This window comes from Apteryx mantelli, chromosome 2 (assembly GCF_036417845.1).
Source record: "Apteryx mantelli isolate bAptMan1 chromosome 2, bAptMan1.hap1, whole genome shotgun sequence".
NCBI classification, from domain to species: Eukaryota; Metazoa; Chordata; class Aves; order Apterygiformes; family Apterygidae; genus Apteryx; species Apteryx mantelli.
This window is the reverse complement of record NC_089979.1, coordinates 126,371,999-126,396,535: the sequence shown is the minus strand read 5'-3', so window position 1 is coordinate 126,396,535 and position 24,537 is coordinate 126,371,999. Positions and strand designations below refer to the sequence as shown.

Here is a 24,537-nt window from a genome sequence, read left to right as displayed (position 1 = left end):
AGAGGTTCCTGTTTTAGGATTTAGCCAAAGATTTAAGAGAGGGGGGATTTTGTCATTGGCAAGAAAATGGGAAATGAACTTAGAAGAAACTTCCTCTGTGACCCTGGAAACTTCAGGGACATCTATGCTGCAGACCGCCAGGCTTCGAACAGCAGCTTACCCAACGCTGAGCTGCGTGCTGTGGCGGGCTGGACTGCTGCAGCACATGGACTCAGTGTACAGCATGTCCTGGCGTAGATGTGCCTCTGATATGTTTGTATAGGAAGAGCAACAGTGGTTCTCTATGTTAGAAGAGAGTAGAGAGGGCAAGTTTAGCTTAAGGGTTGCTGGGTGGTAGGAAGGCACAGTCCTGGGTATCTCAGAAGGGCTGTAGAATTTCAAGCGTTGCTGTAGATAGGGCAGAACTCTCCACTGCCTTTTTTAGAGTCCTTTTTTTAGCAAGAAAAAGCAAAAATGCTGTTTTGATTGTAATGCTGACAACTTGTTTCCTTGCTGTGGACAGTGAAAATGGAGGAAGACGAATGTGGAGATGGGATTGTGCTGGCAGCTGGGAGGACAGGGCATAACCTTCCTAGTGGCACACGACTATCAGCCAAGCCTCCTGTCTTGGCTTCTTGCCTTTCCAGCTGTTGAAATGTATGAAAGTCACCTATAATAGCAAAGGGATTTTATGAATTAAAATCAAACCTAAATGAGCACAAAATTCAGCAGAGCCAGATAACAATACAATGAATTGTTACAGTAACAATACCAAATGTTGTTACCAGATACAAGCTAAATAACAATTTAACAAATGAGAATTGATTCTTTGAATGCATTCTAGGAGAACTAACATGTGGAAAGTAAAACTGTTCTCCATAGCAGGGTCTGCACAAAGTGCATGTAAAATTAAGAGGGAGAACAATAAGAAAAGTTGGGTCACTGTTTAGCCAGGGAGAGTTGGAGCTTGCATATAAAAATTTTGAACTTCTGCTCAGCTACATAAACACTGAGAAGAAGTACAGAAAAGACAGGTACACCTGCTGCATTAACTGTAGCTGATAAATATGCTGTCTGTTCTGCATTGGAGCCACTGTAGACCTGAGGCCATCTGCTTTATCACTGAAGTCAAGTCAATAAAAGGCCTGTAAAAAAACAAAAAGGAGGCCTATGTTCTGTCAAAGTAAAGTCATTGGCGGGTGTTCAGTGCAGTATAGTGCACAATGTGATCGTCTTTTGGTTAGCCTTCAAAGAAACCTTTCTGTATGATCCTTTTCCATATACTGTTTATGCTAAGGGTTTGACTGTGCAACCCACATACTGTTGAACGGTCACTTAGGACAGGTCTAATGGAAGCTGATTTTTTAATATACTGGGTAGATGCTCTGAAGTACCTTGGTGATAGCCATTTCCTAAAAATCTTACCTGGTATATGTAGGGTGGAAACCAGTGCAGCTGCCTTGCATGAATGAGTATTCAACCATTTGGCTGTCAGTTTGGCTTATTCCTTATTTTGTTCCAGGCTCCTGCTCCTCATCCGTGGTAGCTGGCTTCTACTGTCCTGTTTAGGATAAGCCAGTTAGCTCCCTCCTCAACAAAATCCAGATGTGGGACAAAGATTTGGGGGCTTCTTAACGCCATGGCAGTTTCTACCTTGTAGTGTCTTCTGCTATGCGATGATAGAGGTGACTGGTCTGTAATCTTTGTAAGCAGAGCCAGTGACTTGAGATCCCTTGGTAAGCGCAGTGTGACTGACGCTTGTTTCTTTACATGAGCAGCATTACTAGAACGTAGGCTTCTGCCTATGGTTTTCACTTTCACCATCTTACAAAAGTTCAGCTACTAGAACTGGTGCCTGCTGGTTCTGAGGAACATGGTTTAGAGCTGAATGATGCACTGTTTAGAGTATCCTACCTTTTACACTGTGTTCCCTGTCTGCATTTATATGGAGAGAAAAGTGAACAGCAAATTCTGAAGGTTTATGTCCTGCATACCTATCTGCAGGAAATTTCCTGCCATGAAGGGTAGAATCAGGGAGATTTTTGAGTAGGTCAAGAGAAACTTGCTTTCTGGCAACACGCAATTTCAATATATAGTTGTACCTTATATAAAACTGTAAGCATGCATAACTATGTGATTATAATTCAGTTTGGCACTATTAAATATTTCATATGTACTTGCATATTAAGGAGCTATAATATTGCTGCATTTTGAGATCACCCGATACATCACGGAATATGTTCCTCCAGTTGTGAGGAAATCCTCCCTATCCTGGAGGATTTATTTCTTTTCTGAAAACAGTCATTTAAATATATAGATACATATGATGCTGTGATTCTGGGAACTGAAGACCTTAGCAAAGCTGAGGTTTGAACACTAAAGCACTGATACTTAAGTAATGTCTCTGTCACTAGCTATTTGGCTTCCATCTAGAATTTATTTTACCTGAGACTAGAGGTACAAACTGTGTTGGGGAGGGATATCCAGCTACCTAAAAATGTGTAGGTGTTTCCTAGTTAGATCATCATACAACTGTATATTTCTCCTCTATCTCAAATAACGGTAAACACATCGGATTGAGCACATTTTGATAATTCATGCTGAGCTCTGCGTTTTTGTGGCTAATAGAAATATAATTGAAAGTATTTGATAGTTTTATCAGAGGATTTTATTTCTGACAGCCTACATCATTTAAAAATAGGTGACCTTGATTTATGATTAAATTAATGGGGCTGGATTTGATCGACATCCTTCCCCTCTTTGTTTTTTGCAAATGTTTTGAAGTGTGGAATTTTTGCAGACTTTTGCAGAATTGCTTTGGAAAACATTCATTCTTTGAGTGTTCCTTGGGTGCTTCACTTTCCCTATCTCTTAAGTTTCATAAAGCTTTAGCTAGATAAAACAGAAAGTTACATGTTATGGTTCATCTCATTTTGTGTTGTTAATGAGTCATTATATTTTGGCTGTTGAGGCTTCCTCGAAGGATCTGCCTGATTTCACCAATCTCCAGACACATAGTCCTTGAGATCAGCATGACTAACAGCCTTTCACTCTTCCTCTGGAAGTATGCATTAACTCAGTATACCCACTCTTATAGTCTTATCTCTGCATATGTCTGTATCCATTAACATTAAAGGTATTTTGTGCATAATTTACACAGTTATCAAATACTTGCAACTACATTTCTGTTATCCCCAAGCAGGCTGTACTCAGCACAAATTGCTGTCTAAAAACATGCACAGCTGGTAACCTTTCCTGGTATTCCTCTCAGAGTAGAAACACTCCACTGCTCTGCGACAGGCAAACATATGCATTTGGGTTTTTTCTTTTTTTTTCCTTGCTCATTTGAAATCTTACTGACAAGTACTAGACTGAGTAGCAGTAGCAATAGTAAAAATGGTGTTGTCACAGATTCCCTTTGCTGCTGTTGATTTTGCTTTGTGACCTTGACAAACCATTTTGCCTCCGTGCCTTTATTTTCCCATCCCAAAATCTCCTTACCTTTAGTTTTAGGTTATAATTTTTAAGAATTATGACTAAAAATCTATATAGGAGCTGGCTTTTGTTACTGTTCACTCACTGTAGCAGCTGTAAGGACTTAAAGTAGTCTGCCAGGAAACAAAGCCTTTAGGCGACTGGCTTGCTTTTTAGGTAGCACAGTTTGCAATGTGGGTCCTGCTTTCTTGGGCACGTGTTGGGAGAGCCTGAGAACACCTTGCGCAGGAGCCAACTGCAACATTTGCTGACTTTTGACTGGAGTGTTGCACAAACTTAAAAAAAAAGTCATCAAGGAGAAGAGTTCACAAAAGGCAGTAGGTGTAGTGTTTCCAGTAGCTCTCCAGACACCAAGAGGACTTAGTAGTGTTGCACATTCGCTGTACATAAATTTGAACAGCTATGAGAGGGAGCAAATTTCACCATTCAGAATAGCACAAAAGGTAGCCTGTTTTCTGCCTAAGGTTTTAAATCTGGAGACTGAGGAAACGAGGACCCCTCTGTAGCTGCCAGCCATTTGGATGAAACACAGAGGAAGGTGTGTGTGGCCTTTAGAGCTTCGAAGATGGTGGTCCTGAGAGCAAAAGAGTCCTCTGGCAGAGCCCAGGAGCAGCGTACTGCCACCTTGTCAGCTCGCTCTCCCTGCTTATGAAATAACTGATGCTCAGAGTGCTCTTCCAGAGCAGAGTGTGCTAGAAAAAAAATGCAGCTAAAACTTGCAGCAGTAGACATGGTGGTGGTCTAAGGGCAGGTTTACCTTGTGTTCAAGGTAATTAAGCCACTTTCTACCATGCTGTACCCCCAGTACCCTGGAACTAAGTGAAGAGAGAACGAGGGGTGTGGGAAACACAGGGTTATTAATTTTGCTTTGTAACCATAACTGATAGAAGCAAAACACTAAAATATATAAATCAGTAAATAGGCAGATGGTGAAAATAGCTTCACCATCCACTCTCACCACAGATCTGGATGAGATGGTGCAGCACATTAACAGTTGATTCAGTCTTTGGCATGACTGAAGGACAGAAACCTGCCAGGTGGGATGGAGAGGTGAGGGAGCAAAGGGACTATGGAAAAGCATTGGGAAGGATAGAGGGGACAATGCTGGAAGCTTCTATTTTATTTATTTGGTGATAGAGGCAGTTAGAGGTTCTCAGTCTCTTAAGACTAAGATGCTGCTAAACCCCTGAGGGGTGAAGGCTAGGGGCATGAACTTAAAAAAGTTCATGAGGAATCTGTTAAGTGATAATAAGATAAGCTAACCATCCTTCGTGAGAACAATCGTTGGTAAACCAATCACCACTGTTCCACTTTACTGTCTGTACCAAATTCACCCTCAGAAACATTTCCCCACTGCCTGAACTGAGGTGTGGAATTGAAGCCGAGCGGAGAGGTTCCCCAGTCGTGTTTGTTATGTAATTTTTATGGGGATGAGATTTCTAGAGTGGAACTGAAACCTTTCATGTACAACAAATTTTTTCAGAAGTTGTTTTTCTCCTCCAGTATCAATATTTCAGGCAATTATTGATGTATCTGTTTTTAAAATCTCCAAACAAGGTTATGTCTGACTTGACATTGCTTTTGATGTAAAACATTGGGCAGTGAAATCAGGTTAATGGATTTTCTACTGTTACCTTCAGTAGAATAAGGCTCTTACGCCCGGGTAGCCATCAAGCTGATCTTTTAGGACACTAGTAAATAGATAATCACTAAACGAAAGTTGAAAAAAACAGAACCATTTTCTACGTATGTATATGTAAAAAAAAGTATGCATATATATATATATATAAACAATATATTGCTTTCTTCCCCCCACAGACTAATATAAACCCAATATATTGTTTTCTTCCCCCCACAGAATGTATCAGCATGCATCTGTAGAGTGCAACTGTCCTCCCAGACAAACATTTGCATAAGCAACGGAACTGCACCCTGAATTGACAGAATAAGACGACTTTCTGTCCACAATCTGCAGAGCAAGAATGTACTGGGAAAGAGAACAGTAGGAAGCAGCAATGAAATATAGGACAGATCTAATCTAGTGAATTATCTTTTCACATCATTGCGCAATCCACCTCAAGTAGTACCTGCTGGCTTGGCAGCCTTCTCCATTCACAAGTTCAGGTATCTGTTTGCTGGCCTGGAGTGATGCAACATAATATTTATACACTGTGAGGTATTAACATGACAACCAGCAGCCGCACATGTCCAGTACCAGCAGTGAATGGACATATGACTCACTATCCAGCAGCACCATATCCATTACTTTTTCCTCCAGTCATCAGTGGACTGTCACTGCCTTCTCTTCATGGACTCCAGAGTCACCCACCAACTAGTGGATGCAGCACCCCATCACCTGCAAGTAAGTGCTTGGCATTAATAGCTTTATTGACCAATTCTCCTTTAGTAAAGGCTGATCTTTTTGATTTTGAAATTATTTTAAGGGCAATTGCAGTTGTTCATCTGTGGTATATTTAACTTGGGCAAAAAGCATACATTTGTTTTGAAACATCACAGAATCATAGAATCACAGAATCGCTGAGGTTGGAAGGGACCTCTGGAGATCATCTAGTCCAACCCCCCTGCTCAAGCAGGGTCACCTAGAGCACATTGCACAGGATTGCATCCAGGCGCGTTTTGAATATCTCCAGAGAAGGAGACTCCACCACCTCTCTGGGCAACCTGGTCCAGTGCTCTGTCACACTCACAGTGAAAAAGGTTTTCCTCATGTTCAGATGGAAGCATCTGTGTTTCAGTTTGTGCCCGTTGCCTCGTGTCCTGTCGCTCGGCACCACTGAAAAGAGTCTGGTCCCATCCTCTCGACACCCTCCCTTCAGATACTTGTACACATTGATAAGATCTCCTCTCAGCCTTCTCTTCTCCAGGCTAAACAGGCCCAGCTCTCTCAGCCTTTCCTCATAAGAGAGATGCTCCAGTCCCCTAATCATCTTTGTAGCCCTTCGCTGGACTTGCTCCAGTAGTGCCATGTTTCTGTTGTGCTGGGGAGCCCAGAACTGGACGCAGTACTCCAGATGTGGCCTCACCAGGGCTGAGTAGAGGGGCAGATCACCTCCCTCGACCTGCTGGCAACACTCTTCCTGATGCACCCCAGGATACCATTGGCCTTCTTGGCCACAAGGGCACATTGCTGCCTCATGCTTAACTTGTTGTCCACCAGCACTCCCAGGTCCTTCTCGGCAGAGCTGCTTTCCAGCAGGTCAACCCCCAACCTCTACTGGTGCATGGCGTTACTCCTCCCCAGGTGCAGGACCCTGCACTTGCCTTTGTTGAACTTCATGAGGTTCCTCTCTGCCCACCTCTCCAGCCTGTCCAGGTCTCTCTGAATGGCAGCACAGCCCTCTGGGGTATCAGCCACTCCTCCCAGTTTTGTATCGTCAGCAAACTTGCTGAGGGTGCACTCTGTGCCTTCATCCAGGTCATTGATGAAGAAGTTGAACAAGACTGGACCCAGTACTGACCCCTGGGGGACACCGCTAGCTACAGGTCTCCAACTAGACTCTGTGCCACTGATCACAGCTCTCTGAGCTCTGCCATTCAGCCAGTTCTCAATCCACCTCACTGTCCACTCATCTAACCCACACTTCCTGAGCTTCCCTATGAGGATGTTATGGGAGACAGTGTCGAAAGCCTTGCTGAAGTCTAGGTAGACAACATCCACTGCTCTCCCCTCATCTACCCAGCCAGTCATTCCATCAGAGAAGGCTATCAGATTGGTTAGGCATGATTTCCCCTTGGTGAAGCCATGCTGACTACTCCTGATCACCTTCTTTTCCTCCACATGCTTGGAGATGGCCTCCAGGATGAGCTGCTCCATCACCTTTCCAGGGATGGAGGTGAGGCTGACTGGCCTGTAGTTCCCTGGGTCCTCCTTCTTGCCCTTTTTGAAGACTGGGGTGACATTGGCTTTCTTCCAGTCCTCGGGCACCTCTCCTGTTCTCCATGACCTTTCAAAGATGATGGAGAGTGGCTTAGCAATGACATCCGCCAGCTCCCTCAGCACTCGTGGGTGCATCCCATCAGGGCCCATGGATTTGTGGGTGTCAAGTTTGCTTAAATGATCTCTGACGCGATCCTCCTCAACCAAGGGAAAGTCTTCCTTTCTCCAGACTTTCTCTCTTGCCTCCAGGGTCTGGGGTTCCTGAGGGCTGGCCTGAGCAGTAAAGACTGAAGCAAAGAAGGCATTCAGTAACTCTGCCTTCTCTGCATCCTTCGTCACCAGGGCACCCACCCCGTTCAGCAAAGGGCCCACATTTTCCCTAGTCTTCCTCTTGCTGCTGATGTATTTGAAGAAGCCCTTCTTGCTGTCCTTGACATTGTTTTTACTTAATTTTGTTTTTATAAAAATAAACATGCAACTATATGAAATACCAAAGCTTTGGAGACCCTGGGTGGTAAAACATGCTATGGATTCTGGAATATCCTGCACTGTCATGTTATATATATGTAGCCCTCGTGACAGGCTACTGCAGAATCTCATGTTGTATTTAAAGAAACTTTACAAAGTGTGTTCATTAACAGTGATGATTCCTCAGTGGAGAATTCTCTTAAGTTGCACTATAATTAATATTGCTTTTGTTTTCATTAATTAGTAACTGCTTCCTTCCTGGCTGACTTGTAAAGAGCCCAGTTCTGTGGTAGCCCAATGGGCAGCTAGCAGCTATAAGCTGCCTGTGGCTGCAATATTAGCACTTGAGTTTATGGTTGGATTTCGCATGCAGCACTCTTACATTTTCAGCATTGCTAAGTATATTAGCTGGGCCAGTTTGTTTTCATCACTTTATGACAAACACACATTTCCTGCTTGGACTTAGTTTTATATATGTTCAAGTGTCTCCAAACAAAGTCATCCCAGGTATAAACTTTGAGTAGCATCACATAGGCAAGATATCTTTCTGGAGGTCTTTGCAAGAAGTAGCTGAATGTATTTCTCTCTCATGTGAGGAAAACCAGAATGTATTCAGCTTCACAGGTCAGTTTGTTGCAAACATGTTTGTCTCAATATATTACTGGGACTGTTCAGTATGAAAAGGTCTCGACTAACAGCAAGTTTGCAGAACAATTGCACTTTCTACAGAAGGAAAAGGAGGCTTGTTACAGCAGTACTGCTAATATGCGTTTGAATAGAAAGCATGCAGAGATAGAGCTCCAGACATGAAAGGGGAACCACAGTGAAGAAAAAAAACTTTATAGTCTAAATCTGTGTTTTGTTGTGTTGCACCAAACTATTACTAATTCTAGCTTCATGTTGTGCATGCACACTGTAATTGTTGAAGACTGGGCAGCCTTGATTTTTTTTTTTCCAGTTTTTTAATCTCTAATAAGCTTTCATGCAGTCACATGTGGGAATAGGTATAATCAGATCAGGCCTTTATTTGGCCTATTTTATTGCACTGGGTGTTTAGATGTGTTGGAAGTTAAAAAAAAAAAAGAAACACTTTAAGTTAGAAGGTCTACAAGTATTTGACTTTCCAAACCTTTCAGAAATTATCTTGATTAATTATTAGAATACTGAACTGAATTTATGCCCTAATATTGCAAGAACACTGAACACTGTTACAGAAATAGAGGGTTATTAGTGAATGGGAGCTTTTTGAGACATATGCAGGTAAATACCAAAATGTATGTCATCGAATATGAAAATTTTTTCTTTTCCACAAGTTGTTGCTATGGAATTAAGACTGTGTTGCAATTGTATTAATCATGATTAATAAAACAGTCAGTGTTCAGCCTTTGAAAATGTAGCACTAAGTATGAATTTTTTTAGACATGCAAAATAAGGGTCTCCTTTTGAATTTTCAGGTCTGTGTCCTTGGGTCCTGGTCTCAACATTTTCAGGGCAGTATTTTTGTAGAGGTTCTTTGTACTACCAGCTTGCGTTGGTTGAGCAGCTGTAGTGCCTAACTTCAGGCAATAGTGTGTGAAAATACTGGCTAAAATTGGCAAGACACTGAGGAGGGTGACTTAGATGAGAATTTCTTTTCAGACACAGCCCCTGCAGGGTGACTCTTTTGGTTGGTATTATTCTGTTTTCTTAACTTTGGTGGAGGCAACCTCTTTTGTTTTTAAACTCTAGAGTTCTGGTTCTTGAAGCTAATATCACTGGAATTATAGAGACAAATTCTTGGAAGTAAGAAGGTTAACCTTTGGGTTATGTTTTGGTTTTCTGTTTTTTGTTGTATTTTGGGGTCTTTTTTGGTCTGAGGGTTTTGTTTTTTGGGATGGGGTTTTTTGTAATTTTACAATGTAGCTACCCCATGGGCAGCATTCAGTATGGTTGATGGCCTCTATTAAAATCCCAACTTAGACTGGACAGTGGAAGAATATAGATCTAAACTGCAAAGACTCGAAGAAATCAAAATTTGACTGAACCACTGCACTATACATGACTTAAGCTATTGTGCTGTTTATCTTTCAGATTCTTCCCATTCATTCAAAATTCAATGGAAATTAAATAATAGGAATACTGTGAAAAACAAAGATGCAAAGATCTCTGCCTCTTTAATCTTTTTTAAAACAATGCAGTTCAACAGCTTTTGTTCAACATTACTGTCGTTTAAACCTTCATATTACTTTACTGTTTTATTTTGTTCCTTCTTCATTTTACATTTTCCATTATGCCAGATAACATTAGGGTTAAATTAAGTCATCTTAATCTACAATTGGGATAGATATCTCCAATGCTGTTAGAGAGACAACAAGATTTTAGACGTACTAATTTTGTGTGCATAAATGGCTTACAATAAGTGTTCGGGATAAAGTGATTTAGTTTCATTGATGTTAGTAATGGTGTTGCCTCCATGACCTGTGACTTGGCTTCTGTTTTTATACTGAGATACATAGTGCAAAATACTTAATAATTAGAGGGTTGGTCACAGTCCTAAAGAGGTCAGAAGATGAAAAAATATTACTTTTACGCATACATGAACTATGCATTAGCACTGAATGAATAAAAGAGATCACGGTCAAGAAGATCATTACTTTTATAAGTCTGATTGATTTACCTACTGCTGTACTTACCCCATGCAGCACAAAGCAGGCATTTTCACTGCTGAGATCAGACGGCATGCAGGCTTCTGCAGTTGTGTTAGTGATGAGGAATTGCTTCTATATTAAAAAATTAGCTAAGATAGTTTCAGGAGATTACCACTTAGCTCATTTAGAAATGGTATTTTCTGCTCCAGTGAGTGGATTGTGTAACTATTTGAATTGAAAAACTTAGTCTGAGCTAATGCTGTGATGAACGTAATCCCTCAGCGTGTTCTGGATCAAATTACAGTAGGGCCTAGGCAAGAGATATTTTGGGAGCTGCTAAATAATAAAACGCTTTGGCTGGAGAGTGTTCCCTTTCTGCTAGAAGTGAGCACTCTGCTTCAAGCATCCTGCTGGAACTGGGCGATGCCTCCAGCCCATGGCCTTCAATGGGAGCAATACCTTATTCTGCCTCTAGCCTGCTGCCGCACTTTGGTCCTTAGGCTACTGACGTGAGCCTTTGGATCCTCAGTATTCGGCTTTCATTTGTTGCAGGGAAGGAGGAGTGGGAATGGCTTGGTAAGGGGGCGGGGGATAGTGGTGAGCTTGATACAAGAATGTCTTGGAATTTATATAAACTTAGTAAGCTTGCTTCATCCAGATAGAAAAAATAAATAAATAAAAACTGAATGTGTTCTTTAGAGGGCTGTTGGGATGTCAAGGAGAAAAATCGGTACTAAGGTCATTTGTTGTATTTTAGCCAAGCTTTCCCATACTTTCCAGTTCGGGGCGTTTTAAAAGTGCATTTTAAAGACTGAAGTATATTCTGTTTTATGTAAGTCTTTAAGGCATGAGAAAACATATGGAAAGCAAGATTACCTGAGAAACTGGAAAAGGCAGAGAAAGCGCTAACTGTGGCATTCCTTTTGGACAGGGCTATATAAAAACTAATATTTAGTAGCAATAGATGCAGTGTTGCATCTCTGGTTTTTCAGACTTAGGCCAGGCAGATTGTTGTTTTAAACATTATGTTCTCTTGAAATTGTTTTTCTTTGCATTATTGCTGGTTGTGTACCATTTGAACTCCAACCTAAAGATTTCTTGCTTTTTCCCTGAGAAATGGATTTTCCACAGGTATCATTAAAACAGTACAGTCAAATGCAGTTACTTGTGTAGCACTGCAAGATATTTTTGCCAGCCCCACCCGTTGTAGGAATTCATTTACTTTTCCAGTTCTGTTGTTAATCATTATATTGACACAGAAAGTCCTCCCAAAAGCACTCTTTGGCAGATTGCATTAAATATGAATAGCAGATATTCATTACGATGTGTTGCCCCCAAGAGAACTCTAAACTATCTGCACTACTCATGAACAGGCAAATACGCTAATTCTCCAGCTATTCAAATTATTTTCAAATAGTTTAGTGTCTCTCTAATAAAAACAAGAATGTCTCTGTTTCCCTTAATTACTTAGAAGGTCAAGGACTCCCACATCTCACTTTACTTCACAAAATGGGGAATATTTCTGTTGGAGCTTGGGGTATGGTTAGTACATGATGGATTTTCTTTGCTCAGCATCGATATTGCAGCAAGTGTCATTTGTAATAGACTAAAAGAAACCCAGCACTCCTTGGAACTCTGCAGTTGTCTAAAATAATATTACAGTGGTTGTACTGAATTAGAAAAAATACATGAATTAACCTTTTAAAGAACTTCCATTGCTTGATTATGTTGTCAAGCTTTTTCATGCCTTCTAATTTTTGTATGGTTGTCTCCCTTTTTTCAATTCTGTCTCCTTAGAAAGGCTTGCCCCATAGTCATTTGCATATATCTGCAATTAGCAGGCGACTTTTAAGACTACTTTACCTATTCCATGCATGTATTACACGTCTTTATTTAAAAGACAGAACATGTTTGCATTTAGAAGGAAGGGGGTAACCAGAATATCAATATCAGATTTCTTAGCTACAGCCAGTGTGCTGGCAATTGTGAGAAAAATGTCCAGATGATACCCTGCAGATATCATTCATGACCTTAGGTTCATTTTCAGCTCTTCTTTTTTTATTTTTATTTTTGTTCCCCCCCCTCCCCCGTTGAGCTCCTTTTCTGCAGTTCAAAAGCATACCTACTTAAAGCTGCTCTGGTTAATAAAACTGTGTGATGTTGCATTTATCTAGTTCTAGTTAATCTGAAAATATCAACAGTTTAAATTTATTTGGGAGGTGTTTTAGAACTTTTTTTCAGTACTGTCACTATCTAAAGGACAGGAACATCCCTCCGCTCGGAGTAGCTGGTAGCTCTTTCATAACTTTGCCCTGTCAAGGATCCTGGGCATCACGTGAATGCAATTCTCTTCAGATTTTAGCAGGCAGCATTCTCATCCAAAAGAAATCAGTTCTGGGTGTGTAAGGACAGGAATTTGCTTTCCGGGAGGAAGCAGATTTTAGAAATTCTGTACCTCCCTACTCTCACATAGGGAGTGAATCATGTTATTCTGGCATTTGCTCCATAGTTGCTCTGTGTCTCTCTCATAGACTTACTGTAGTCTGAAAGAGCCTGAGATTTGGAAGTCTAATAGGACTATTGCAGAATTGCTCCCTCCCCCATTATGGGCCCTGAAGCAAGGAAATTCCCCAGCAAAATGCCTTCTTACCTAAAGTTGAAAATATGTTTCTGTGGAGTATTGCGAACAACCTTCTCCTTCCCTCTAGCCCAACAAAAATAAAATCCAGCAACTCCAAATGTCGGGGCACTCTGGAGGGAGCAGTTGAGGGATCGTTCCAGGCCCCCACTGCTGCATCATGCTTCCCACTCTGTCGCCCAGCGGGATTTACACCGTCCATCCTGGCTCCGCTGTGCCCTGCTCTTCGGTCTCCAAAGGAACAATGGGGTTCGATGTTTGGTATTGATTCATATGTTGGAGACGAAATATGTAGTAGATCTTTCAAAAGGAATATAATGCCAGGCTTTAAGTTTGCCGGAGTAGCAGTACTGTAAATTTTCTGAATGTCTGATATATTTGCAATCCAAACTGATAGGTGCAGTCTTCTGAAATTTGTTAATCATGTGGCAGTTCATTATATTAAAAGTGAACATAAGCTTACGTTTTACCAGTTTTCCATTTGAAGGTATATATTTAGCAACTACATTTAAGAAAATCTAATCATGTTATTTTAATTACATGGCGAAATTCTATTCAGTCATACTGCTGTGTTCAAAATGCATATCACTATGGATTTTTTGTAAAAACTTTTTTTTTTTGAGCTAAAATGTAGTTTTATGCTAGCCTTGATAAAGGTGATCCTCCTTTACTCTTTTAAAATTTATTTTGCAGGTTTTTATTTTGTGTTTATTACACTTTTAACAGCATGTGACATTTACTTGGGACACATTATTTAAGATTAGGATAGGGCAAATTTTCATCAGAAGCGATAGATTTAATGTATTCCTCAGCTAGAATTTTTTCCCCTTTTGCCTTTTTGGGAATATTGGGAACAACTCGTGTTATGTGGACTTTTCAGCTATCGCAGGGACAGCATGTTTCCCATTTAAAATGATAAGTACCTACCCTATCTGTTGAATCCTAAAAGGGTAGGAATCCTTTTTCCCTTCCTTTGTCCTTCAGTACTCTGTTTCCTTTCTTACTGCCCAGAATAGGCCTACATCAGTAATATTCATAAATGATTTACAAAAGTAATTCCTGTGTAATAGCTTGGGACGTCAAGATTTTATGATGCTGCCAGATGTGCTATCAAACAGAATTATCTGGTTCAAAAAACTTGTGATAAATCTAGTCAGAGAAAATTCCCCAAGGCAAACTCACCCTCTACAAAAGTAACTATTTCTCATAAAATTGTTAGATTTTCTTTTACCACATGTTTGAAATCAGACTTAAAGCAGCAGTTTTATTCATGTACAAACTTATGTTTGGAATAAACTAACAAACAGGAAGGACTGGCCTTAAGTAACAGAATACTCCTTTCCTTTCAAAACACCACACACATTCAGAGGAAATGTCAGAGTAAATATCAGAAATACTCAGAAAACCCAAACCTGCATCTCAAAGATACTCTACTGTTTTGTCTAGATGCTGCATTTTTAGAAAGTGGTAGTACCCTAAATAAAACGCAGCAGATATTTTAATAGCTAGTCTCATCTTGTCTCGTCTAGGTTAGTCTGCTGAGCTCATAATTGCTGTATCTGAGCACCTTGAAGTAGCGCGCTGAGCAACATCTCTAACATCTGTCATGCGTGCGTGTTTGTTCTTTTATGTTCTCCCTGGGGGAAAATGTATGTGCAGCGAGGTGTATGTTTTTGATAGGAGTTCAGTTTTTGAAGGCGAGGAAGTGTTGGGAGTTGCATCAGTTCAAACCTTGGCATTTGTGCTCTGTGAGTCTCCACATTGCTGTATTGCGTTGGAGAAGACTGGACCAAAGAAATGCTCCCTTCTCTCAGAGCGGCAGGTGTGCAATGGCTGTGGTTTCTTGGGCAAGCCTCGGAGGAAGCCCAGCCACCTGCACAAACAGGCTTCGCTGCTATAAATAGTTGCCTTGCACTGGAAGAGCAAAGGTTTTGAGCATGGTTTTCCTGCCATGGTTCAAGGCGTTTGGGGGATGGGGTAAAAGTCCTGTTGCACTTGAGTTCGTATTCACTCTTTTAAAAAAAAATCTGAATTGCAAGAAATAAAGACATAGAGCATCTTTCAGAGAAACGAGAAATGGCACGGAAAACTCACAGAAATACTTCCCTCGTCTGCATGTTCTCAGGGATGGATTCAGACCTCCAGTGCATGCACACAGCTCCTGCTAACGCTGTAGAGACTGTCTGCCCAAGGTCACGATTTGGAGATCATACTGTTCTGTACGTATGCAAAAATTATTTAGTTGCTTCTAAAAAATTAAAGCCTTGATCTTTCAGCTAGATCAGTAGGGGCGTGTAAAAGCATATAGTGTTTATTCTGTAAATTTAGGTCTTAAAGATTTTTCAAAAGCTGACTTTTACTAAAGATGTATTTTGACATTTGCAGTAATGTGGGAATATAATTTATGAAATGTCATGGGGAGAAAAAGAGTGTGCCTATGCAGTTTTCGCTTCTCAAAGTTAAAAGTTTTCAGGTGTATTTCAAGGCTTCATAACATAAAATACCTCACTAGAACCTTTTACAACCTGGAGTATTTATTTCCAGTCAGTTTTCAAATCCCTAAAAATTAGGTTTTATAAAAGAAATGTCAAAAACACTTTAAATATAGCTGTAATGGCATTACTTTTTTCCCCCCTGTATTTAAAAATAAAAAGCAAAGCATTCTTTAACAATACTGAATACTCCAGTGGAGAAAGGTACTGTCCTACTGCCTGCTCTGCACTGTCCACAGATGTCATCAGAGGTTCTCTGCAAGGGCTTGCCATACTGTGACAGCCTTTGCAACTGTATTTGAGGGAGAAAAAAACTTGGCTCCCTTTTAAGGTCGGAAGTGTCCAAGCCAAAAGACTGAGTTCTGCCCTGTCACAGTCAGGTCACAGTCAGTGTAAACTTCAGTGCAATTTCCTGTGCATTGTGATTTTATTTGGGTACCATGCAAGTAGTAAAGTTACACCACCATGGAGCATAGTCACTGACAGGGGCAATATCTAGGGGCTGCAGCAGAGTCCATGGAAAACTCACAGATATTTATATTCTTATTCCCTTCTTATCCTCATTTCTTCCAACTACTGAACAGTACTTCTTTGAGAGTAACTATCCTGTAGATAGATGTACTGACATTAAACCTAGCATCCTGAAACTAGGCCCTATTGTAAATCTGCAGTCTTTGGAAGAATGCACCTGCATACTGGTATTATCAATGAAGGCATTTGCTGGAAAATAGAATGATATTGTGTAAACAAATCTGTTTATTATATATTGCTTTTACATAGCAATTTCAGGATCAATATTTCTCTTATTTGAGAAATTAAATCCTGTGAGTATCATTAAAAGTATAGAAATAGTGATGTCATTACAAAATTAACTAGCTATAAACCCACGGGGTGACATATCAATTCATAAAGGGACTAGCAAAACATAACGCAGGGCACATCTGCTGCTCCAATTCATGCAGAACTATAAGCCTATTGGTATCTGCAGACCACTTGAAATAGAACATCTGTTAAAAGCACTTGAAAAAGCAGCATGAGAAGCTGTACACCTTGCAAAATATTTTGCTGTTGGTAACATCATCATTTCAATTGCATATTCTTAAAAAAATTGTTTTGAGCCTCCTTCAAGTCCTAGATCTTCCTGGCATTGTTTCTTAAATAGTGACAGTATGAGTAATTGTAAAAATAACACAAACTTTTCTAAGGACTTTCCTAACATTTTTATTACTTTTTATTTATTATACTGCTGCAATGCACAATTTGCTACAGAGTTTCCAAACAAAGAGGGAGATATGATCTCTGTTCCAAGTAGTTTGGAATCAAAAAAAAAAAAAAAAAAGAAAGACATGTGAAGAGTAAGAGAAAAGGACGTGGCTTCTGAGTCAAACGACTGAAGTGAAGAAAGGCTTACATCCTAGAATGCAAATCTGATTTTGTTGTTTTTAAAAAAACTGTGAAGCTGATGTGACTATCATAAAGAGCAGTGGTGAGATCCTGCATCTAATACGTTTCACAAAAACTGCATGTACTGTCAGTGATCAGTTAACTATTTTAATTGAACTGCAGCCGAACTTCATCTTTTTAACTCTACTAAACCAGTCAGTCTGACGATAAGTTTCTCCTAGCTGCATGGTCCAGCAGAGTCCAGCTAATTGGCAATTTTCTTCTGTTTAACAAAAACAGAAATATAGTTAAATCACAAAGAAGAAGATTTCACTATTGATTAACAGTGGTGGATTTTGCTAAGTAATCTGACAGATGTTTGGAATACGTCAACTGTCTAATACCATTGCAGCCAAACATCTTGGAGCACAATTTGCTCTCATCCACCTTTATTACTTGCAGAAGAAACTAACTCTGCCAGGATGTTATTTGAAGGGATGTTTGCCATTTTAATGTGTAGTTACTTGGACAAACTTGATGAAAATGTATTTCAATGCCTTTGATTTTAAGAATAGGTAATTGTATTTACTTGTAGTAAAAAATGTGAAGCATTGATATAAATCATTTGGGAAGGCAAATTAAAACGTATAGTATAAGTCACAAAAAATACTCAACTTTATTTGACTCTACAAGTACCAAAGTATTATACTGCAGATATTTCCCACTTCACTTTTTTTCAATAACCAGACATACAAAGAAAAAATGTTTCTGCTCTCTCTTTCCATACTAGAGCAGTTGTTTTAGGTTTATCCTGAATGAAGAAGGGTAACATCTTCAGTGAGATTTTTGTCTTTGGGGTAGGAGGGATACAGAATTGTTTTTAGGAAGTTAGGCTGATCTTTGATAGCCTATAAAGGGGAAAATGTGAGTCTAAGAGGGTGGTTGTGCCTCCGTGGTGACACAGAAGGTATCTGTCTCCTGAATATTTGGTATAAAAGAACTTGTGAAAATTTGGGAGCTGGTGAATGAATTTGTTTTCTGAGTTTCTCAAAGGTGACATCAACCACGGCAGGGTGCTCCACTGGTAGTCTTACAAGAGTGTAGAGAATCATCTCGAGTTAGCTGAGTCATGTCACCTTTACTATGCTTCCAATCAAAAGGTTGATGGTAAGCGTGTGTGACAATCTGAGAAAAGTGTTGATCATTGTCAATTGTCTATTGGTCCGGAAAGTTGGGAACCATTGACCTAATGTATGTCTCTAAAGTCAGGGAGACTTATTTCAAGGATTTGTGCCCAGAATCAGACATTAGCCTATTACGAGGAGCATGAAGAACAGTTTCTGTCAAAAAGAAATATCACTTTTCCAAAGATGTACTACTTTTCCCTTATCTTTTTCCTCAGAATGTGTATCTTACCTGACCTGATTTCAGAGCATCTTGTACTGTACAAGGCACAATGGTACTTTTGATCAAAACTGTGTACTAGGATATGTATCGTAGGATGAAAGTGTCTCTCACTAGTCTCAAATTAAACAAGAGGGCAAGCTGCTTCCTGAACCCATTACTTACATTAAATAAAATTGCTCCCCCAGTTGTTGGGAAACGTGATCATTTCACCTTGTGTAGTCGTGTATGCCTGTGCAGTGAGTGAATAAAATCTGTCTGCTGTGCCTGGTGGATCTTTACACAGGCTTCATTGACTGCAGAATAGCCTGGACGCTAGTGAATCAGGTCTTTCCATCTTGATGTCCAACATAGGACAGTCAAAGGTTGTTCTAAAGAGTCCTTCTACTCCTTTTTGTTTGTTTGTTTGTTTGTTTGTTTTTGTTCAAAAGATGCTTTTGTAATGACTTCTTTTCTAAAATGTTAGGTTCAGTCAGACAGCCCATGAGGGGTATGCGCTTTCTTTCCAATTGGTTATTATTTTCTTTGCACTGTTTGTTTTAGCGTACTACGCTGGGGAAGCTGGGAGAAGGGGTGAAGGAGGGCAGCCAGAGCCTTTAGAGGTCTTGCTAATTTTTCTGAGGGACAGAGGGAACAGGCTTCACCTGTGGTATAAATTTGTTATAGATTCCCTTTAAGATCAGGAAACGAGTACAGTCAGCGCTTCATAATTAACTGTGAGCAGAAAATCTCTGGAGATGGCTGAAACAGATTTGTCCACTTACAGAAGAAACGCCATGACTTAACAGGTGGATGGTGCCTGTAATATGCTACTTAGGAGTTCTTCAGGCTCTGCTGCAAACAAAACATTATCCGACTATAATAACATTGTGAACCCGAAGACCTTAACTGGTTTCATTATCAAGTGAGCGCCTTAGGGGAAATACACAGATGGAAAGACATTCCTTTCAGTTGGTATAATGCTCCTGTGCGAGAGGATTTATGGTGAGAATGCAGTTGGCCCTTACGTGGGTGCGTTGTGGAGGAAATGCATGATCCCATTCTGGTCTTTTTCGTAGCCTGTTTAAGGGGTGAGTTCTCATTGCCAGATTTCAGGACAGCGTAACTGTTTTGTGTGTGTGTGTGTGTGTGTGTGTGTGTGTACACCTTGATCTAAAAGCAGGGTCTGTGTGCAGCCCCTCCTACTGTCTGCTTTGGTCCTGAAGAGTCTGCCTTGCTCTCTCTCTGTGCAACAGAGTGGGAACTGCCCCTCGTGGAAAATGCCCACTACCCTGGTGGGTGGATTCATGCTACTCTTTAAGTCAAACTTACACTCACCTGGCATAATCTTGTTCTTAGAAATCAGTTTATCTCAGAATGTGCCAAGGATGAAAGAGGGCTTGGGGATCTGATAAAAAGTGGTCTTCCCAAATTGTGTCTCTGCTCCCCTCCCCCCCCCCCCCCAGTGCAGATAAACTAGAGAATTGAGTGAAAGACTGGAATTGGAAAGATCTGATCTTTTCTCTGTTTTCCTAACCTATTTATTATACTGGCTGGAGATAGCATCTACAAGGCAGAGCCCTATAGCTCAGTTCGTCCAAAAGGTTACATATGAAGAAAAAAAATCGGATATTAACTCGTCATGTAGCTAGCTGAGGTGGCTGTACTTTTTTATGATTCTTTTCTGATTCTTATTTAGCTATTCTGTGGTTTCTCAATTACAGTTGTCAGGAGAAAGGTGTGAAGGCCAGTTTTCTGCATTTGTGAACAGAGACACTGGTGTTGCTTGGAGAGCCTGGTCCTTACATTGCGGGCCCTTGTTACTTATAAGAACCTGGAGGATGAACATGCAGAGTACATTAGATAGCTGTCTAAAATACTGTTTTCCAGAACTGAATAAATCTACAAAATGAAATTGGAAATTGTGCAAATACAGGATATTTGTTATACTTGTGCACGTGTAGGCATTTAGACTTAGTCAAGAACTCCAAAGTTATTGAAATGAAAAGTACAGGAGTAATGAAGTTGTGGTTAAATTGTAAATGTTAATGTATTTGAGAGAGGCTGGAGGAGAAGTTCTTTTGTTATCCAAACGGGTTTGTTTGTTCCTTGTTTATGTATCAGTTTGCCCTCTTTTTGAACATTGTATATGGTTTCATGGTGAATAGTTCACAAATCTTAAAATGTAGCCTTCTTGTCAGTGACACCGATCATAGTGCAAAGGTCTTTTAAAAATTTCATACGGATCAAATAGCTCTATTAAAAAAAAAAAAAAAGTCAGAACAAAGGTCACCAGAATCTTTTGTTGTTGGCAAAACTACCTATTTTTTCTTAATCTGATTCTAAGAAACAGCTGAACGGAACTGATTTCACTGAAATTATTGATTAAAAACAAATGACTGCCCCTCCCCCTTCCCCTTCTTTGAAACAGACATCTGGCATGGAAAATTTAAGCCAAGTATTTTTATCAAAGCTTTAAGCAACCAAACGCAGGCTGCTATCATGGCTGCTGTGGGCAAGTGTAAGAATGAGCAACTTCATCAGCCCTGCCTATAACAACTTCTCTTAGTTCAAAGACATTTGGCACAGGTGTAAAAAATGTGATGCCAAACTTCATACTGCTTATTAGCATACTGTACATTGTATCCTGTAATTAAACTGCATCTACCTGTAGGTTGGTATTTCTTTGACTATGCCATCTTTTAAAGCGTGTGGATCTGAAGATCTAATCCATCTAAGCATTGGACACCCCGAACTGCAAATGAAGTCAGAGAGCTGCAGGTGCACAGCTCCTGGCAGGATTATGCACCCAGTGAGCTATTGCTCTCATTATGTTGCACTATAATATATCATCAGTGTGAAACATCATCCTAATGATGCATTAGCGTAATACATCATCAGGGGAGTCCCACTAGTAATGTATTACTCAAAAGTATGGTGCTACTCAGTAAGAAAATCATCTCACAGTCCTTGTGTTGTTTCAAAACAGCATCGGCCAAGGCAAAATATGTTGGTAAAGACTGATGCAGCTTCCTAATTTTGTATCTGTTTGGGGGTGGGGGTAGGGGGGTACCTTCTGTGCACACTGACTTTGCGACTGTATTTTCAAAGAGGTGTATTTGGTCTGTCTTGGATTGCATTTTTGTTTGGAAGTAGCAGGAATTGATTCTTTAGATTGATGACTGAGGGCTTGAATAGAAAGGCATAAGTCTCTGCCAGAATGCCTGTTATATAATTTTTGGTGATGGGGAAGAGGGGTTTATGAAAACTTGGTGCCAAAATTTGCAGTTCTAAGGATAAGGATAAGTGATACATCTTCAGGTTTCGTTCACATACACTAAGATAAATACATTTAAAAAGCACTGTGTCTTAAAAATTAAACCCTTCCATTTCCTGTATCAACCCATTGATTTTCTTTGGTCTGCAAGATCCTGTAGCAAAACAATCCTTCCCATAGGAGTAGTCTCGAATGCAAGATTTACTTCAGTGTGCAGGGGACTCAGATGACTTTGCTTATGCTTTTGAATCACAGTGGTGATATTGTGAGGTACTCAACATGGGATTACATCAGTTCCAGGGACTGCCATATGGAGAAATGTACTTGTAAATGGTCCAAGTAATATAACGTGAGGACCACATTACTCCTTAGGACACACAGTGTGGCTGGAGTAGGATTGGAGAAAATGTTAGCTATAAAAAAGAGATTTCTGAAACGTGATTTTATACACGGCCAATATTTTCCAGACTGATTTCAGATGTATCCCGTTTACAGGTGCAAAACAAAGGAGCTGAAAGGGAGTCTGAACTTTAAAACACCTCTAAATCTGCATCGTTGGATAATCAGATCCCTTTAGGTGCCATATTTTTGATAACGAAACGCTGGACACAAATATGCCTGGCTGCAGAAAAACCTTGGTAAAAGCAAGGGAGATTTCTTGAGTAAATCAAGCAACACTTGGCCTCCCTTTGATTTGTTTATTGCTCTCTTGCATTACCATATAACCTGCCTAAGCAGCAGGACTGCAGCCCTCTTGGGATTTGGCAGACACCCTTTTTTTTTTTTTTTCTTTCTTTTTTAAAACGTGCAAGACTCCCATCTCTACCAAATGCGTCTGCCTGTGTACTTGTGTCAGTAAGGTAAAGAAGTATGTCAACACTGCTGTACTCACCGGAGCACCTCCTGAGCCCTCTGTTATCGCAGCAAAATGGAGATTTTTACTGCTATGGCTTGTTGCATTCATTCGTGGTGTTTTTACTGTAGTGATCCAAAGCATGCACATGTTGGTATAACACTAGGAGCACTTTGCTGGCGTCATTATTCTTTTACTGGTTAAGTGCTCTATGGGCTTATTTAGGCAGCAAAAGCAGTACGCCAAGCCAAAAGAACTTCAGTTGTAACTTTCTTGAAGCCTTATTTGGGCAAAGTATGAATGGTCCTAAAAGACAGTAACGAATTTATTTCTTTAAGTGGTGTTAGGTTAAGATCATCATCACAAATCACACTGTCTTTAATGTTAGCGTCTTCCTTACTGCTGTAAGTAATACAAACCTGCTCTTTTGAAAGTTCCTTCTTGAGACTCATTTAGGCTCCTCAGGGTCCCAGCTCACTCTCTGCGATAGTAGCTGGGTTTCTGGCACAGCATGGGTCCTGCATGCTAATCTATCACCAGCCCAAGGAATTAGGCTTTGCCTGTGCAGCAGGCAGAAGAGTGGAGTCTGGTTACTCTCTTCCTGGGGACTGCAGCATAGCTTCATGATAATTGTCTTTGGTTTTAAATTCAAACAAAGATCGGCATTGTCGTGTGCATCAATTAAACAGCAGCTAATAAGAACAAAAAAATCTGTCAAGAAAAGAGGAGAACAAAAGTAGAGATCATTCAATGAATTGATTTTTAGAATTTTTAAAGTTTGCCACTTTATTTCTATGCTGTTGTTTGAAGCTATGCTGAAGTCAAGTTCTCTTCTCCAACCTGCCCACACTGAGCTCTGACAGCAAATAGTTTCATCAACAAAAATTAGATGAGAATTTAAGTTTTCTGGTTTGGCTGCTTCTTGGTTTTCTACCTCAGAACTGCTCAGCTCAGGCCTTGGATCTTTCTTGTTGCAGAAACACTGCCATTCTCTGTGTATACAGATAGCATAATGAATCAAGCATTGCTGTAAATATTGTTTGCAAAGTGAAGTGTTTCTGGCAAATTCTGTCAGCTTATTGCATAGTCATATATGACAGGTTATTATGCTAATAGATTATTAAACTCTGCATATGCACTTTAGCCTTCTATGAACTTTGTTCTTGTGTTTTAGAAGGAATTAACTAAATCCAAGTTACTGGTGGGCAGTCAATCAACAGGAGTGTGTTTTTCTTCGCCTTACCAGTATATCCTGTTGCACTGTGTTGTGCTTTGTTCTTTCATCAGGTTGCCCTGTGACTCGGATGCAAACGTGACACATTGGAAATATAATGTGATGTGACATGTCCAACAACACTATCAGGAAAAGCAGATAGTTAAGAGTTCAGGAGTTAGTTTCTATTCACTCAATTCATGGATTATTCGCTGTCCATTCATGTGTTGATAAAAGTCCAGTAGTCTTCAATATGCTGACTGTTAAATGAAAAAAATAAGCAACAAAGCAAAGAAACAATAGATAACACCCTCCTTCAAACCAGTTTCAGGGCATTCAGCTCTCCAGCTGTATTCTTTGATTCCAGCTGGTGGTATTTGGAAGCTGTAAGTTAATTAGAAGGAGAAATTTCTGCAGCTAGCAATGTAGATATTCTGAGGAAAAAACATTGCCCCCGGGGAGGGATGATATTTGAGCAGATTTATAGTGTTCTGAGTGTGCATATGAATGAGATGATGGCCGTCAACAGGGCTCACTGCTGTGGGGAACTGTCAGCTTTGCTCTGGTACAAGGAGATCCATGGAATGAAGCAGTGGAAATGAAGGGAAAATAATGATAAAAATGGCATTGGTTTTAAAATGGGAATTTAAAAATTCTAAAAGTACATTAAAATAGATTCTCTTTTTCCTTTGGGAAGGGAAGGGAATGGAAGGAAAAAACACCCTGTGTATGCAAGCAGCACAGATTAAAGTCTATGAAATTTGAGGAGGGTCACCCTTCATACAGACTAAAGGTTTGCAGAAGGCGGCCTCTGTGCTTGAACACCTAAGC

The 24,537-nt window shown here is 40.2% G+C and overlaps 1 protein-coding gene across 5 annotated transcripts in view; it reads left to right on the top strand.

Annotated features, from left to right (window-relative positions):
- RARB (retinoic acid receptor beta) overlaps nucleotides 1–24,537 on the top strand; it is a 337,815-nt gene that overhangs the window by 136,881 nt on the left and 176,397 nt on the right. For 4 of the 5 annotated variants that reach the window (XM_067291499.1, XM_067291498.1, XM_067291497.1 and 1 more), the window contains one exon: nucleotides 5,333–5,836. In XM_067291499.1, the coding sequence (XP_067147600.1) occupies nucleotides 5,659–5,836 (178 nt within the window). In that variant the 5' untranslated portion in view covers nucleotides 5,333–5,658. Of the gene's footprint in view, nucleotides 1–5,332; nucleotides 5,837–24,537 lie in introns of those variants that run through there. The other variant, XM_013941451.2, reaches the window with a different exon arrangement.